Raw genomic sequence first — 14958 nt, 5'->3', positions numbered from 1 at the left:
TCATGCTCTCGGCTGGGGGGGGGGGGGGGAGGGGAGTGATTTTTAGGTCCTGGCACTGTGATGAGTTCAGTGGAAGTTCATCAGCAAAGACGATGAATTGCTGAATACCTATGTCTAAGGTGGACAACAATGAGATAGTATTTCCACAGAATGAACTGTCACAGGCATAATAATGATAAATTAGACTTATTTGAGGTTTAATTTAGCCTGAATTAGCTTTCATTAGAATGAATGTAAGCCCGAAAACAAGAAATCAATTTTTTTAAATTGTACCCTGGGGCATTTGAACACCTTATTTGTCCCAATTTTGAGGCATTTCCTTTTTTTTATTTTTTTGAAAAATCCCTATGTCCGTGGGTCAGCAGCGTGGGGGAGGGGGGCGTGGAGGTGGGGAAAGGGCACTTCTTTATAATAATAATAATAATAATAATAATAATAATAATAATAATAATAATAATAATAGGAATTTTAACACACTCTATGAAGTGATATATAGTTTTATAGTTTTAGTAGTTTTGATGGATATAGTTTTATTGGGAAAGGATTGCATTCCTATTGGCAACACAGGTTAGGCTGTGCACCCCATGTAGCTATTTTATTAAGCATTCATATGTTTCACACTGCTTCATAATAATAATAATAATAATAATAATAATAATAATAATAATAATAATAATAATAATAATAACTGAGTTTAGCATCCAGTTGAGAACTCTGCTATATAATAATAAAACTTATATAGCGCCAATATCAATAACAGCTATTTTCATCAGTGCTAAAAACTCTAAAAACTAAACATATCGAACATTAAAACTATAAAACTACTTAGAGTACTAGAACTACACAAACTGCATAAAAATTTACATAAGTTATGTATACTTTATATAAGTAATCTTTGTACCAATTTTGCCCAGGATAGGAAAATTCTATTAGTGAATAGTGAAACAGTTACAAATTATCACAGCTGTTTTAAGGAGGGCTTCCATGGACAGCAGGGACATTTACTCACTGATGGGGCTACCCTCAATAAATAAAGCCATCTCTCTCTCTAAAAAATAGTGGTAGATAGTTAACAACAATTTTATGTACATTTAAGCGCTATAGAAATTATTTTATTAGTTGTTTATTAACAAATAGTGAAGAACATTGATGAAGGGTCGTAATAGTCCATAGTATCTTGTTTTCTCACCAAAACTGGGCAGTAAAATTATTCACCCTTTATACCATATGCCATTTCAGCATATAAGGATCATGGGACAAAAAAAAAATGTGTCAGGGGTATTTCTGTGTAGTTTTCCTATCAGTTAGTTGTGCTGTCCAATCCAAAAAATAGCAGTCACCATTTCTCTTCATTTTGTTTACTGACTTTATAGCACCTCACGTACGAAAATGTCTGACCAAACGGGAGCATGAATTCGGCCAGACATTTCAACCTGACACGGGCATAACATTGACCGAACACGAGCAGTACGGAACACAGCGGTAAAGAACCTAACTAGAACAAGATGCCTGCTATACTGGCATTACGCGTGATGCTGGGGCTGATTCATTTATTCCAACTGTATGCTTCGCCGATTGATAAAACTATCCTTGATAATGGAAAACCAAAATAATATCACCATCCTCTCCACTCCCCCTTCCCCCTGCTCTTGGAATTTTAAGGGGTGTACTGCCTACGAACTATCAAAATTTCCCTTCTTAGGCCAAAAGTGGAAAAAATGTATGTTTAGACCAGTTAGCCTTCATGGCAGGTGATGAAGGGGAAGGGAGAAGGAGTACTATTGACGAGCATGAAATGCACAAGGGATACAGTTCCCCTTCCAGTGCCCGGCATGCAGGCATGGAGGCTATAGGCCAATGGGGAGACAATATTCTTTTCAGAGTGGAAAGGTCAAAGCCCATCTATCCAATCCTGTTGAAAATCAAAATATCACCATCGTCTCCACTCCCCTTCCCCCTGGCTCTCGGAATTTAGGCTGAAACAATCTTAGGCTGAAACTGGCATAAAAAAGTGTATCGCTAGACCAAATGGATAAGGGAGTTGGTTTCTAAAGAAACTGTGGTGCTGCGTCAGTGGGGAGTAGAAACAAATAATTGGTTTATCAACAGAGTTGATAACTAAAGGTAAATTGGCCACCGTAAAGAGATTCAAATGCTGATGTTACGAACATTAGCCCTTCGTTGGAGAGAATCCCGTCAGCCTGCATGGCGGTTGCTGGAGGGAGAGGGAGCGCGAGTGATGAGCAAAGAGCGCGCGAGGGACACGGCTCCCCTTCCAGTGCCCGTTCCCCCCCCCCCCCCCCTAACTCCCCTTCCAGTCGAGGGAGGAAGAGAGAGGATCCTGGGAACGAGGTGTCAGGGGCGTTGCAGATCACATGATCGAGCGTGTCATCGAGCGTACAATAATAATCGCGTGACCGATTTCTTATTCTGACTACTCTATCACGAGCCATTCAATGTGAAATAGTTTATTGAGGAATGGTCAGTCAGTCATCCGACAACAACAATGTGTCCTAAAATATACTTTTTACAACATACAATATGCTATTAAGTCCAACTTGAAAAGCTTGAACAATTAAGTGTACCGCGCCAGATACGAAAAACCATTAAAAGACCACTCTTTAGATGTGGCCAAAAAATACGTGGAAACGTATTCCCCATCTAATGCAGCGGCACGGAACCTCGAAGAAGAGGTACAAATAAACCCATAACTCCATAGCAAAAGAATTTAACTAAATTTGAAAACAGCGAACAGGAAGACACCCTGCTAGCAGAGCCTTTCTTTTGCTTGCTCAAAAAGACAAAAGGAGGCTCTGCTCGCAGGGTGACAGGAAGACTGACTGAGCTAGAATGATTAATATTTCCCGCTAAAACATTAAATACTCAAAACTGTCCCTTGAGAATACTAAAACCTCTCAATCGTGCCATCGGAACAGTAATTTTTAAATAATTCGTTCCTTAGTCACTCAACCGTCAGAAATTACATATTTCGATCACTGGGCGTTGCAGCTCTTTTGCAAGTGTGGGAAAGATACAACCATGTCGTCGTTTGTTTCTACGGGAGACTTTTACTACAAGAGTTTTGATGTATTTAAGAGCAAAACCGACGAATTCTTCAAAAATGTCGAGATCATGCGAGATCACATGCCCTCGATGATTCAAAAGATGCTTCAAAGTTTGGAACAAGACCGCACCCGTTTCAATATCTTGAGCGTTGGAAGTGGAACAGGCGACATGGATTTGGAAATTTTGAAAATAGTCAAAAAGGAGCTGCAGAAAAGCCAAGGCTGCCATCAAATGAAAATATTCAACCGATCTATCGAGCTAAATAAATATCCTTGCGACCTTTACAAGGCTGTCATAAAAAACCTCAATGATGAACAAACAGTCTTTGATGTTCGGCAGCAGAACTTTGAAGAGTATATAAAAGAATTTACCATGGAACAGCCGAAGTTCGACATCATTCATTTCATACACAGTATCTACTACGTAGATATTGAAGCGGGGTTGAAGCACTGCATTGAGAACGAACTAACTGACAAAGGACTCTCGGTTTTCATAGTGGCAAGACCACCGGATCTGATTTGTTCGGTTCTCGAGAAGCAACGCTTTCCAGATTGGCATAGAAATCCAGATGAGAAAAATCCGGAAAGCTACAGTGAAGCTGCTGAGAAAATATGCGAGATTGCCGAGAAGCATGGCTGGAAGCATGAAGTCTACACGGTTGATTATTCTATCGACGTCACTGACATATTTGATCTGCAATCAACCGAAGGCAATCTGCTGCTCGATTTCATTACTCACACGGAGAATTTTCGCGGTAGAGCAGACAAAAATGTCATGCAAGAAACTCTCGCGCTGATTAAAGATCTCTCAACTCTGAAAGATGGGAAGCGTCTAGGAGAAATGAAGAATTCGGTTATTTTCATCTACAAGTAATTAAATAATCAAATTCTTACTAACGTCATACATGAGTGAGGTGATTACTTATGTCTGAGGAGGACAAAAATTAATGAGATAGCATTTCCACTGTATGAACTGTCACTAGACTTATCTGAGACTTAATTTAAGATGATACTTTTCCTTAGTCCTTATTCAGCTATCAAAGACCCAGACCAATTCGGTAGATCAGTCACTGCAGTTATGTATAGCTCCAACAAACTGAGTCAATCACAGCAGAGAGTCACTGATATGTACTAAAAAAAGGGCAACATGGTATTAAATATATCAACGGTTTGTAGTCTAGGTAGTCCAGTAGATCGTATTGCATACAGTCTAGAACCGGAACAAAATGTTACCGCAAAAATACATTTGAATTTGTAAACGGTGACAGCTCTTTCCGTCCAAATGTTACGAGAGATTTCGCGTTTCACTTTGATACGTTTGGCAGGTACGTATAGAATACATAATCAGGTAGTAACAATAGCTTGTATGTTTTGAAAAGAATGTTTGATTGACTTGTATGTAACCAGAAGAAGTGAGCATTCTCAGTTTTCCATTCGATATATTGTTCTTCGCTTTTCCTGCTTCATATTTAGCTGTTTATCTTATGTTATTTTTGCTTTTAATCGTTCGCTTTCATTACAAACCAGCATAGGGTTTTCAAACAAAAGCTCTTATTTTAATTTATTCTAGTTGGACATTCGGCTTGTACACATGTAATTGTACATACATACATGTACATATTCTTTATTTAAACGCGATGGTTTTCAAAGCTGTAAGCTTATAGACCTTATATGAGAGAAAATCTTTTATATATCTTGACTCGCACCTTGGTACGAGAAGACAGTTCTGCTCTCGAGTAAAATAAGTGTTAACGCGGTTTTGACAAATAGTCTCGGAAAGAGTATCAGGTAAAGATTCGTCATGAGCCTTATAGAGGAGTCTGAGAACGTCTAACTTATAGTAAAGAAAAAAGGTGGGCTACTGAAAACGCCTAAGGACTTCATCAGAATTTTCTTTGGTACTTGTATTGTACTTTGTACTTTGTTCGACCTTTGTCCTGTAATCTTACGACTCAGTAGTTCTTTTGATGCACGTTCTTTTCAGCAATCAAAGTTCAATATCCTTTGTTAAGCGGCCTTCACACGGCAAACTAAAGTTGGCAAACTCGTGTTGGCGAACTTCAAAAAGTTGGCAAACTCGTGCCTTCACACGTCCAACTCGCGTCAAATCACAACACGCTAAATTTGCAACATGGCCGACGTAGTGCAGTGGCACTCACGAAGAGTTGCCGCTTGTGTCTTGGTCCTATTGTATATTAATCGCCGAAGGAGAAACAGAAAGCGCTGGCAAAATAGAAGGTTTGGACGAAACATTATATCTGTAGAAATCCCACCCTTGGAGCGTACAACACACTCTTCCAAGAGCTTCGCGCCTTTTAACCCCAATTTCTCCGCTAGTTCTTCCATTTTTGTCCCACCGATCTGGACAGTTTTGTACTTCCTCGATGAATTGAAAAGTCGCACGTTCGTCTTCATATCCGTCCGCCATTTTGTGAAGTGTCATGCAAATCACGTGAATAGAGCGCGTGTTTTGATTGGTTGACAGTTACCAACACACGTTTGCCAACCGTTCACACGTCAAATACGAGTTTACCAACACGAAAAAGTTGATGAAAAAAGTTGGCGAGAATAGAGGCAAGTTCTATTTGTCGCCAACAGTTTAACAATTTGTTTGCCGACTGTTTTTGTGCCGTTCACACACACCAACTTGAGTTTGCCAACTTTAGTTTGCCGTGTGAAGGCCGCTTTATAAACGTAACCCAGAAAAGTACTCTCCTAATAAGGAACTCTCAACAATTAAGCGCACGTGAAAGTAATATATTCTAAATTCTGTGCTCGTGAGATTGCTCCATCAAACACGTCAAATCTTCTGAACAAAAGAAAGCTCTTTCACCTTTTGTGATTGGTAGGTTATAAGCACAAGGCTTACAATTGTAAATCGGTTACATCAGTCTCGGTTACATCGTGGTTACATTCAAGGTTACGTCCTGTTTGCGCGCTTGGTTTATGCATCAGTTACATCTCGGTTATATCGGTTAACATCTCACTGTGGAATAAACCTATGCTAGAGTGAAGATGGTCTATTCTCGACTATTCTCTGCTGTTCGACGAGTTCCAGTTGGCTAGATAATAATAATAATAATAATAATAATAATAATAATAATAATAATAATAATAATAATAATTTATTCACTTATATTGCGCATTTTCCATGACAAGATGATCCCTGTACCTAAGAGTTGTGACGAGCTCTGTCTTGCTAGCGAGCGAGTGCTCTCAAGCTAAGTTTCACCCGATACATTGTCAAGTCGCCGTTGAAGTATATTTTGTCCTTCTTGTGCGCTCGATCAGGAAAAACCTATCGTCACACAAACTGAATTTTGTCATTTTATGATACAGTATTTGATTTTTCTGTCGGAAAACTTGATCTCTGATTCCCTCGTAGCCGCTACTGATCCCGATCACACGGCTTGTGATCCCAGATCTCGGACCTGTGATCCCGGCTTGATCCCACCACACTTTTTGCCTTTTATCCTTGATCCCATATCCTCTTTCGTTACGACCCTTCAAGCCCGGAAACAGGACGTAACCTTGAAAGTAACCGATATAACCACGATGTAACCGATTTACAATTGTAAGCCTTGTGCTTGCAAATACCTACCGATTACAAAAGGTCAAAGTACTTTCTTTTGTTCACAAGATTTGATCGGAGCAATCTTACGATTACAAAATTTAGAATATATTACTTTCACGTGTGCTTAATTGTTGAGAGTTCCTTATTAGGAGAGTACGTTTCTGTACTACATCTATAACCAGACCCGTACCAGGGGGAGGGGCAGAGCCCCCCCCCCCTCCCCCCCCCAAAAATATTTTTTTTGAATTTAAAAACATTATGCTTAAAAAATATATGTAATTAAAACAAATTAATGTGCATCAATCAGTCTTGAGTTCTGACGCTGCAAGTGCCTTTTCACAACCTTTAATAATCTGTTTGCTACCCGTCAGTTTCCTTCGCTAACAGTTTGTTTTTACATACAACAGCAACAAAGACACTGCTACCTTGTGAATCGGAAATAAGAACCAAAGTGGATTGAAATAAACCAATCTCAAGCCATAAAAGCTGTTGAAATAAGACGTCCGCTCATTGATAGCAATATAAATGTCCTTAATTATAACAATTTAGTGTTCGCGCATTGTCGAAATCCACACAGATGTCCTCCAAAAAATAAATTTTCCTGCATTTGGATTCTTACCGCCTGATTCCAAATTTAAAAAGAGAAAGAAAAATTTGTCATCGTTTGTTTACGTCCTCCTTCAAACGTGATGGTAAGGAAATTTCACCTCGTACTCTGCATAAAAAAACAGCAAAGAAATGTACCAAAACGCGTGATGCAGGTGAAAAGTTATTGTTTTGCTTACTAAATCTACTACTTGACATTCTGGTTGCATCTCTAATCAGTCTGTTTTTTGGGTGACAGGGGAGGGGGTGGGAGTAGTTTTGTTTAAATAAATTTGCTCGGCCCCACCAGTTGTTATAGCCTTGCTACGGGCCTGATAACAAAGGATATTGAACTTTGATTGCTGAAAAGAACGTACATCAAAAGAACTTCTGAGTCGTAAGATTACAGGACAAAGGTCAAACAAAGTGCAATGAACAAAATACAAAGTACAATACAATTTACCAAAGAATATTCTGATGAAGTCCTTAGGCGTTTTCAGTGGCCCACCTTTTTTCTTTACTATAAGTTAGACGTTTCCAGACTCTTCTATAAGGCTTATAGCGAGTCTTTACCTGATACCCTGTCAAAACCGCGTTAACACTTATTTTACTCGAGAGGAGAACTGTCTTCTCGTACAAAGGTGCGAGTCAAGATATATGGAAGATTTCTTTCATATAAGGTCTATAAGCTTACAGCTTTGAAAACCATCGTGTTTAAATAAAGATTATGTACATGTATGTATGTTCAATTACATTTGTACAAGCCGAATGTCCAACTAGAATAAATTAAAATAAGAGCTTTTGTTTGAAAACCCTATGCTGGTTTGTAATGAAAGCGAATGATTAAAAGCGAAAATAACATAAGATAAACAGCTAAATATGAAGCAGGAAAAGCGAAGAACGAGTAATGTATCGAACGATAAATCACTGCATTTGTTAATGCGAATGAGAATTTTTACTTCTTCTGGTTACAAACAAGTCGATCAAATATTACTTTCAAAACATGCAAGCTATTGTTATTTCCCAATTATGTATTCTATTCCAAACGCGCTAGCCAAACGTATTAAAGTGAAGCGCGAAATCTCTCGTAAGATTTGGATGGAAAAAGCTGCCACCGTTTACAAATTTAAATGTATTTTTGCGGTAACATTTTTTTCCGGTTGTAGACTGTATGCAATACGATCTGCTGGACTAGCTTGACTACAAAACGTGGATATGTACCCGAATTCTTTAATATATTTATACCATGTTGCCCTTTTTTGTTGCCTTTTTTTTAGTACATATCATTGACTCTCTGTTGTGATTGACTCAGTTTGTTGGAGCTATACATAACTGCAGTGACTGATCTACCGAATTGGTTTGGGTCTCTGACTGCTGAATGAGGACTTAGGAAAATTATCATCTTCATTCTAATGAAAGTTAATTCAGGCTAAATTAGGTCTCAGATAAGTCTAATTTCTCTTTATTAACGGCCACTAATGACAGTTCATACAGTGGAAATGCTATCTCATTAATTTCTGTCCTCCTCAGACATAAGTAATCCCCCCACTCATGTATGACGTTAGTAAGAATTTGATTATTTGATTACTTGTGGATGAAAATAACGGAATCCTTCATTTCTCCGAGACGCTTCCCATCTTTCAGAGTTGAGAGATCTTTAATCAGAGCGAGAGTTTCTTGCATGGCATTTTTGTCTGCTGTACCGCGAAAATTCTCCGTGTGAGTGATGAAATCGAGCAGCAGATTACCTTCGGTTGATTGCGGATCAAAGATCTCAGTTACGTCGATAGAATAATCCACCGTGTAGACTTCACGCTTCCAGCCATGCTTCTCGGCAATCTCGCATATTTTCTCAGCAGTTTCACTGTAGCTTTCAGGAGTTTTCTCATGTGGATTTCCATGCCAATCTGAATAGTGTTGCTTATCGAGAACCGGCGAACAAAACGGTCTTGCCACTATCAAAACTAATCGTCCTTCGTCATTTAGATCGTTCTCAATGCAGTGCTTCAAAACCGATTCAATATTGTCGTAGTAGCCGATACTGTGGATGAAATGAATGATGTCGAACTTGTGCTGTTCCATGGTGAATTCTTTTATATACTCTTCAAAGTTCTGCTGCCGAACATCAAAGACTGTTTGTTCATCATTGAGGTTTTTGATGGCAGCCTTGTAAAGGTCGCAAGGATATTTATTCAGCTCGATAGCTCGGTTGAATATCTTCATTGGATGGCAGCCTTGGCTTTTGTGTAGCTCATCTTTGACTATTTTCAAAATTTCCAAATCCATGTCACCTGTTCCACTTCCAACGCTCAAGATATTGAAATAGGCGCGCTCTCGTTCCAGATGAAGCCTTTTTTGAATAATCGAGGGCATGTGATCTCGCATGATCTCGACATTTTTTAAGAATTGGCCAGTTTTGCTCTTAAATACATCAAAACTCTTGTAGTAATACTCTCCCGTGGAAACAAACGACGACATGGTTCTATCTTTCCCACACTTGCAAAAGAGCTGCAACGCCCAGTGATCGAAATAAAAAATCGGTCACGCGATTATTATTGTACCCTCGATCATGTGATCTGCAACGCCCTTGCAATCTCGTTCTTAGGATCCTGTCTCTTCCTCCCTCGACTGGAAGGGAAGAGGGGAGGGGGGAGGGGCACTGGAAGGGGAGCCGTGTCCCTCACGCGCTCTGTGCTCATCACTCCCCCTCCCTCTCCCTCCCCCTTCAGCAACCGCCCTGCAGGCTTACTGGATTCTCTCCAACGAAGGGCTAATGTTCGTAACATCAGCATTTGAATCTCTTTACCGTGGCCAATTTACCTTTAGTTATCAACTCTGTTGATAAACCAAACATTCGTTTCTACTCCTCACTGGGGCAACACCACAGTTTCTTTAGAAACCAACCCCTTATTCATTTAGACTGAAGATATACTTTTTTATGCTTTTATCCTAGGATGGGAAATTTTGGGAATTCGTAGGTGGTGCACCGATTAAAATTCCGAGAGAAAGGAAGGAGGGGAGTGGAGAGAATGGTGAGAAGCTTCAACATTTTGATGCTTTGCTCAAGATGAGAAATAGGGACGATATAGGCCAAATCAAAAATGCTCCTGTCGATCCACTGGATAAATATGAAAACATATGTAAAAAGTTTCTTGAATCTTTCTACCATAAATATCCAGTTACCTGCAGCTGAAAGATGAAAGAAAGGGCTTGCGTGACAGCTCAAAAATAAATTTTGCAATTACAGAACAATTTTTCCATGCTGCCTTTTTTATTTGTATTTTGATTGTGTTCGATGTTGGAGAACACAATCCTAATCTGGAGCTGGGATAAACCAATCCCACCCCTCTCAATAATTCAGTATTATTGTCATGGGTTCAACAGTGTGTGCTTGGATTCCTGTAAAGATCTTCCACATCTCCACACCACCATTGGAATAGCTATTTTTAACATAATTGGTTAGGGGCATCTCCAGAGCTACAGGAGACTTGTGGAAGAGCCGTAGGCCATTAAACTAGGTTCATGTGATAAGCTCAATGATAGAGCATCCAAACTAGTAATCAGAAGGTCACAGGTTTGACTTCTGTTTGGAGAACCCGGTATCACTGTCAGCTGGTGTTACAATGATTTCAACATTTTCAAAGTGGAATGATAATGGAGTAGTGTCTGGGGTAGACAGGGCTATATAGGAATGTCCCGCCCCAAAGGGTTTGGTTTTTGAGCCGTTTTGATCTGGAAAGAGGTATAGATTTTGACCATTATGGTCTTAAATGGGCATGGTTTTCAAGGGAACCTCGAGAGGGTGTAAACGTATTTGTCTTTTCAACTCCAAATGAATATGGAGAAAGATAAGTATCCAAAGTATATTATTCGTGTTGAATTTTCGGTTTGGGTCTTTCTCCTGGTCATAGCCCCATGCCAATACATAGGGAGACAATCTCCATTTCAGAACGAAACGATCAAAGCCCATCCATCCTATCCTGTTGAAAATTAAAATAATATCACCATCCTCTCCACTCCCCTCCCCCCATCTTGTTCTCGGAATGTTAAGGGGTTTACCACGAATGAATACCCCAAAATTTCCCATCTTAGGCTGAAAGCATAAAAAAGTGTATCTTTAGACCAAATGGATAAGGGGGTTGGTTTCTAAAGAAACTGTGGTGCTAAATTAGTGGGGAGTAAAAACGAATGTTTGGTTTATCAACAGAGTTGATAACCAGGTACATTGGCCACGGTAAAGAGATTCGAGTGCTGATGTTACGAACATTAGCCCTATGCCGGAGCGAATCCAGTAAGCCTGCAGGGCGGTTGCTGGAGGGAGAGGGAGAGGGTGGGCAAGTGATGAGCACAGAGCACGTGAAGAACACGGCTCCCCTTCCAGTGCCCCTCCCCCCTCCCCTTTCAGTCGAGGGAAGAAGAGAGAGGACCCTGGGAACGAGGTTGCAGGGGCGTTGCAGATCACATGATCGAGCGTACAATATTCGATCACTGGGCGTTGAAGCCCTTTGGCAAGTGTGGGAAAGATAGAACCATGTAGTCGTTTCTTTTTGAGGGAGAGTATTACCACAAGAGTCTTGATGCATTTAAGAGAAAAACCGGCAAATTCTTCAAAAATGTCGAGATCATGCGAGATCACATGCCCTCCATGATTCAAAAGATGCTTCATCTGGAACAAGAGCGCGCCTATTTCAATATCTTGAGTGTTGGAAGTGGAACAGGTGACATGGATTTGGAAATTTTGAAAACAGTCAAAGATGAGCTACACAAAAGCCAAGGCTTTCATCAGATGAAGATATTCAACCGAGCTATTGAGCTCAATAAATATCCTTGCTACCTTTACAAGGCTGCCATCAAAAACCTCAATGATGAACAAACAGTCTTTGATGTTCGGCAGCAGAACTTTGAGGAGTATATAAAAGAATTCACCATGGAACAGCACCAACCACGCCCTCCACAAGAAGGGAAAAGCCCTGGGAACGAGGTTGGGAACAGCGCAAGTTCGATATTATTCATTTCATACACAGCAGGGGCGGATCCAGGGGGGGGGGGGGGGGTGGATTGGGTGGCTAGCCACCCCGCTTCGGAGAAGCCCACCTTAAAAATTAATACATGAAAAAAAAAAAAAAAAAAAGGAAACTAATACATGCATGGGTCCCAAAAAATATTGCAATACATGGGTACCAAAAACCTTGTGAAGCCAGCACGGCCGAAAAGTTCTTTCACGCCATGTTACTTTTTGGGATCAATCTTGCTTTACTGTTTTCCGCGACAGAAATTCTTAACGACCGTAATTGACGCCCTTTCCCCAGAGACAACGAAGCACAAGCTGAAAGATTTGTGCAAGACGAGGTGGATCGAGAGGCACTCCACATTTGAAACAACTTTTGATTTGTACGAATACATTGTCATCAAACTTAATGAAATATGTGTACCCACAAATGATGACGTCCGGTTTTATCCAAACAACGAAGACTGGAGCTGGGGTGCCAAAACTAAGACGAGGGCAAATGGACTGCGACATAGTATGATAAGCTTTGGACATATCTTTGTTTGTGCTAAAGAGATACTGGAGCCGATGTGACCACTCGTCACCGCTCTGCAAGGAAGGCTTGTCGAGGCATACTTTGGTTTCCAGAAAATTGAAGAAATTATCAAGTGCTATGCAGAGAAAGGCAATGTGTTTGACGCGTGGTTTCAACGCATGTACCAGAAAGCTCTTAGTCTATCAGAACTGGTAGGAGGGTGTGAAGAACGTCCACGTGTTTGCAGTAGACAAAGAAATCGAGAAAACTACCCAGCAGAGTCAGCTGCACAGTACTGGAAACGAACGGTGGCAATACCATTCCTTGACGTAATCTTTTTTTGTTGTTGTTGTTGTATTTTAATAGTTTTTATTTCATTTTATTTACACCACAAATGAAAACATTATATTAGTACAGAACATACACACAAACATCTACAAAGGACAGTAACAAGGGAACCACGACGCGTTATTATTATTTCTTTTATTATTATTATCATTATTATTTTGTTTCTTTGAGCCGATGCGACCACTCGTCACCGCTCTGCAAGGAAGGCTTGTCGAGGTATACTTTGGTTTCCAGAAAATTGAAGAAATTATCAAGTGCTATACAGAGATACCCAATGCGATTGACGCGTGGTTTCAACGCATGGACCAGAAAGCTCTTAGTCTATCAGAACTGGTAGGAGGGTCTGAAGAACGTCCACGTGTTTGCAGTAGACAAGGAAATCGAGAAAACTACCCAGCAGAGTCAGCTGCACAGTACTGGGAACGAACGGTGGCAATACCATTCCTTGACGTAATCTGCTCAGAACTCAAAAGTCGCTTCAGCAAGGAAAAGAGGACACATTATGAGCTCTGTGCTCTTATTCCTCAAGTAATCACGTCTATGTCTGAGGAGACCACAGTAGAACTTGCGCAATTACTGCATGAGAAGAGGGGCCATCTGATGCCATCGCTGTCTTCTTTCGAAAGTAAACTGTTTCGATGGATGAACCACTAGAAGCGACAGGAAGCATCGGATTATGAATCCATCTCACTCTCCACACTGTTAGCGAAACACGCAGACAACATCTTTTTTCCAAACGTGAGGGAAAATCTAAAAATTCTCGCCGTCTTGCCTATGGGGAGCAAGGATGCGGAAAGGTCATTTTCTTGTATTCGAAGGATCCATACTTGGCTTCGCAACACAATGACCACCGAACGCCTCTCAGGTTTAGCCGTCATCCCCATGCATGCAAATGCAATTACCATCGATAGTGTTGTGGTTTGTGAGAAATGTGTGGCACTGCACCCTAGACGAATGACGGCGTCTACACTTTTGGACCACTAGGTTAGTAAGGTATTTTTATTAGCTTCTGCTATTTCGTGTCCTTTCAAGCGTTTGTTACAGTCTTTAATCTGTTCTTCCTAAATCGCCAAATTTGAGGGCCAAACGTCGGATAACTTCTAATATATTAACGTATAGTTTGGTGGCCGACTGTATCGGCCACCCCCATTAAAAAATCCTAGATCCGCGCCTGCACAGTATCTACTACTAGTACGTAGATATTGAAGCGGCTTTGAAGCACCTTTTTTTCTTTTTTTATTATTGTTATTCCTTAACATCCCAAGAAGATCTCAAACGAGGAGCTGTGGCAGCGGACGAACCAAGAGAAGATCGAAGTCACCATCCGGAGAAGGAAATGGCGATGGATCGGCCACACTTTGAGGAAGCCTGCCACTAACATCACCCGCCTGTCCCTTGAGTGGAACCCTCAAGGGGTCAGGCGGAGGGGCAGACCGAAGAGGTCTTGGAGAAGGACAATCCAGCAAGAATATGAGGACTTGGGGATGTCATGGGATGAAGTGAAACGGACAGCAAAAAATCGGGTCCGATGAAAGGCTGCGGTGGAAGACCTATGCTCCGGTCGGAGCGAAGAGGATTAATTCAGGTAAGTCATTCCTTAACATTACATTTAATTACAATCAAGCATAGTAAATGCTAATTTCACAACCCAACCACACTTACTCCTTTACATGACACAAAATAAGTATACAAGTACAATACTAGATACTTTTCACAATATTAACTATACTTACAATCCCTTACAATGGTCGCACTGAGAGTACTTACAATTCCTATATATTCTACAATAATAGATTTTACAAATTATAATGAATAATAGATACAAGAGAGACGATATAATTGCTCTTGTAACAAGACATCCTGA

General features: G+C 40.4%; 3 protein-coding genes, 1 long non-coding RNA gene and 1 pseudogene across 6 annotated transcripts in view; 4 read left to right on the top strand and 1 right to left on the bottom strand.

Annotated features, from left to right (window-relative positions):
• The first annotated feature begins 70 nt into the window (after positions 1–70).
• On the top strand, positions 71–6079 carry LOC146481952 (uncharacterized). Its single transcript, XR_014864232.1, has 2 exons — positions 71–233; positions 4072–6079. It is a non-coding gene; the product is annotated as an uncharacterized LOC146481952 (long non-coding RNA).
• LOC146481951 (histamine N-methyltransferase-like) lies at positions 2415–6079 on the top strand. Of its 2 annotated transcripts, XR_014864231.1 has the most exons (3): positions 2415–2508; positions 2832–4853; positions 4907–6079. XR_014864231.1 is itself a non-coding variant. In XM_085107621.1 (2 exons), the coding sequence occupies exon 2, from the start codon at positions 3040–3042 to the stop codon at positions 3937–3939; it is 900 nt and encodes a 299-aa protein (XP_084963747.1). In that variant the 5' UTR covers positions 2415–2508; positions 2832–3039; the 3' UTR covers positions 3940–6079. The 2 variants fall into 2 exon arrangements, 1 of the variants encoding a protein (XP_084963747.1); XM_085107621.1 differs by having other exon boundaries at positions 2832–6079.
• A 1733-nt stretch (positions 6080–7812) lies between these two features.
• Positions 7813–9868, bottom strand: LOC146481950 (carnosine N-methyltransferase 2-like). Its single transcript, XM_085107620.1, has one exon. The coding sequence runs from the start codon at positions 9700–9702 to the stop codon at positions 8809–8811; it is 894 nt and encodes a 297-aa protein (XP_084963746.1). The 5' UTR covers positions 9703–9868; the 3' UTR covers positions 7813–8808.
• A 3400-nt stretch (positions 9869–13268) lies between these two features.
• LOC146481949 (52 kDa repressor of the inhibitor of the protein kinase-like) lies at positions 13269–14756 on the top strand (annotated as a pseudogene). The gene is made up of 2 exons (XR_014864230.1): positions 13269–14078; positions 14363–14756. The product of XR_014864230.1 is annotated as a 52 kDa repressor of the inhibitor of the protein kinase-like (transcript).
• The window catches only part of LOC146481948 (carnosine N-methyltransferase 2-like), a 3093-nt gene continuing 2080 nt past the window's right edge, over positions 13946–14958 (top strand). The window contains exon 1 of the mRNA XM_085107619.1: positions 13946–14087. The gene's annotated coding sequence lies outside the window, so the exon portion shown is untranslated. The remainder of the gene's footprint in view (positions 14088–14958) is intronic.

The sequence above is a fragment of the Pavona decussata genome, unplaced genomic scaffold (assembly GCF_977016875.1).
Source record: "Pavona decussata unplaced genomic scaffold, jaPavDecu1.1 SCAFFOLD_48, whole genome shotgun sequence".
NCBI lineage: Eukaryota > Metazoa > Cnidaria > Anthozoa > Scleractinia > Agariciidae > Pavona > Pavona decussata.
This window is presented reverse-complemented; position numbering and strand designations above follow the sequence as displayed.